The following is a 2,168-nucleotide window of genomic DNA, read 5'->3' as shown; positions in this document are numbered from 1 at the left end:
TCCTGCTGTCCCATCTCTCCAGCCTGTCAAGGTCCCTCTGAATGGCAGCATGCCCACCTGGTGTATTGACCATTCCTCCCAGTTTCGCATCACCTGCAAACTTGCTGAGGGTGCACTCTGTACCATCGTACAGATTACATTAGATCAAGTGAATCTAGCTTAACCTTCTGAAGTCCTGTCTGTCTACATCTTATAACAATGATCTTACAACAAGGTAAACAAGATGCACCAAATTCTAGCACAGATAGAATAAGCTGTTGTTTATTACGATGGAGTTTACCAAGGCTAAACACAGTTGGGAAGCCAGAAACCCAGGCTTCCCAGGTGGGTCTCCTCAGAAGCTTGTGCTAATCTACACCAGGGCTGGTGAGGCCCTTTCTCTCCCTTTATCCCCCACCCCATTATTGTCTTCACACTGATGTCCACTTGACCAAGAGTGTAAACTACCTGGCAGAAAAATCACCATGATCGTCCAAATTGGTATCTCCTGGGCCATGAATAACATGGATTACAAGACATCAGGCGGCAGCAGTCCTTGCTTGGATTAATTTTAATAGCTTTGGAGTGGCACACTAAGACCTCAGTAAAGCTTCCTCCTTTCAGAGACTAAAAAGTAGTTTGCATTACAAGCACCTGCTCACTAAGAGTAAGTCTTTGATTTGAAAGGAGCCAAAACATCACAATATTTCAAACATGATCAGTACAAACTTTGACAGAATGACCTTACCGCAGAAGTGAGACGAGCAAGAATTTCAGCATTGGTTTCTGCCGTATCTTCTATTTTTTGATCAGGCCTTAAAAAAAACCAAAAATAACATTTCATTATTTCTTTCATTCGGTTTCAACATCTTTTGATTCCTGGAAAGCAAGGAACTGTGTAGCCACGGGCACTAATGTAAAAGGGCTTTTGAGATTCCACATCAAAATGATGACTGCAACATGACAATAATTAATTGTGTCAGTAACGACAGGGACAAAGGGACCTTTTGTCCCTTGCTGTCAAGAACTCTTTTGATTGAACTAACGTAAAACAGTGAGAGAATTCTTCAGCTATAAAAATATGATGAAGAACTGAAGAATGCAGTACCCTCTTAGCTCAGATTTTGCTTAATTGAATGCATATTTTGCTCTGCTAAAAACATACTCCATCAAGAGAGCAAAGAGTTTTCCACCTGCCCACCACCCAGCTTTGCTAAGGTGTGAAGCAACACCTATGGAATGCGAGCACACATATATAAAAGCCGACAACATCAAAATCATTATGTGACACATGAAGTTTGATATTTAAAAAAAAAAAATGTGAAAATGAAAAGAATACATGTAAGATGCCATAAACTATCAAACTAAAGCAACAGCTGAGAACACTATTAAGTTGTCTTGACAGTTACTCACAAGGCAGAGACACTTAATGTGTCTTTGCAAAAGTAGGGCAGTGCAGGAAGTACCCTTCTAGAAACTATCACAGACATCTGGCCCGCGTGGAAAAAGCCACACGAAAGCTGCTGTGGACAGCACAGGATAGGACTATGTTTTTGTTTAAAACAGTCTAATTCCGATCACTAAAACACCTGAGAGCTTTTCAGAAGGTGTACTGACAATCAGAAGAAAGATACTAAAAAGACAGGGTTATTACTATGGGAAGAGGAAAAAGAAAATGCCCTTGAGATCTTTACTTTTCAAGGTATTGAAGAAACACGATGTGCCAGCAAACTGAGCAGATACGCAAAACTGTAGTTGCTGCAATAAAACATAAATCCCAGGTATTAGCAGAAGCTTCTATCTTTGACTAAATTATTTAATTGCTCATATGCCTTCACGTGTTTAGGGAGAGAGCTGACAACATGTTTATAATATGCAGTGGGTATATTGTGGTTCTTACATCCCATGTCCAAAAATTTCTTTCCCTGATTAAAAAATTAAGGTCGGCAGAACGACACATGCTTTCATTTTATGGCAAATATATTCAGATCAAAATGGTAATTCAGATTAAAAATCACAATTATTTTCACAACTGCCTTTCCTATTCAAAGAAAAATGTGATTTAACATTTTAAGTGTTATAAACAGCCCAAAAGAAATACATGAACGCAGTTTCATTTACAAAGACTGATTTATTCAGTCTTTCTCTTTAAAATTTAGAATAAGATTAAAATAACTGACCTCTTTAGG

The 2,168-nt window shown here is 38.7% G+C and overlaps 1 protein-coding gene across 1 annotated transcript in view; it reads right to left on the bottom strand.

Annotated features, from left to right (window-relative positions):
• LOC104168264 (rap guanine nucleotide exchange factor 5-like) overlaps positions 1-2,168 on the bottom strand; it is a gene marked incomplete at its 3' end in the record, with an annotated part of 39,806 nt that overhangs the window by 29,358 nt on the left and 8,280 nt on the right. The window contains exon 5 of the mRNA XM_009708804.1: positions 728-794. Coding sequence (XP_009707106.1) covers positions 728-794 — 67 coding nt within the window. The remainder of the gene's footprint in view (positions 1-727; positions 795-2,168) is intronic.

The sequence above is a fragment of the Cariama cristata genome, unplaced genomic scaffold (assembly GCF_000690535.1).
Source record: "Cariama cristata isolate BGI_N322 unplaced genomic scaffold, ASM69053v1 scaffold1211, whole genome shotgun sequence".
Lineage (NCBI taxonomy): Eukaryota > Metazoa > Chordata > Aves > Cariamiformes > Cariamidae > Cariama > Cariama cristata.
The sequence above is the reverse complement of the archived record's forward strand: the minus strand, read 5'-3'. Positions and strand labels throughout refer to the sequence as shown.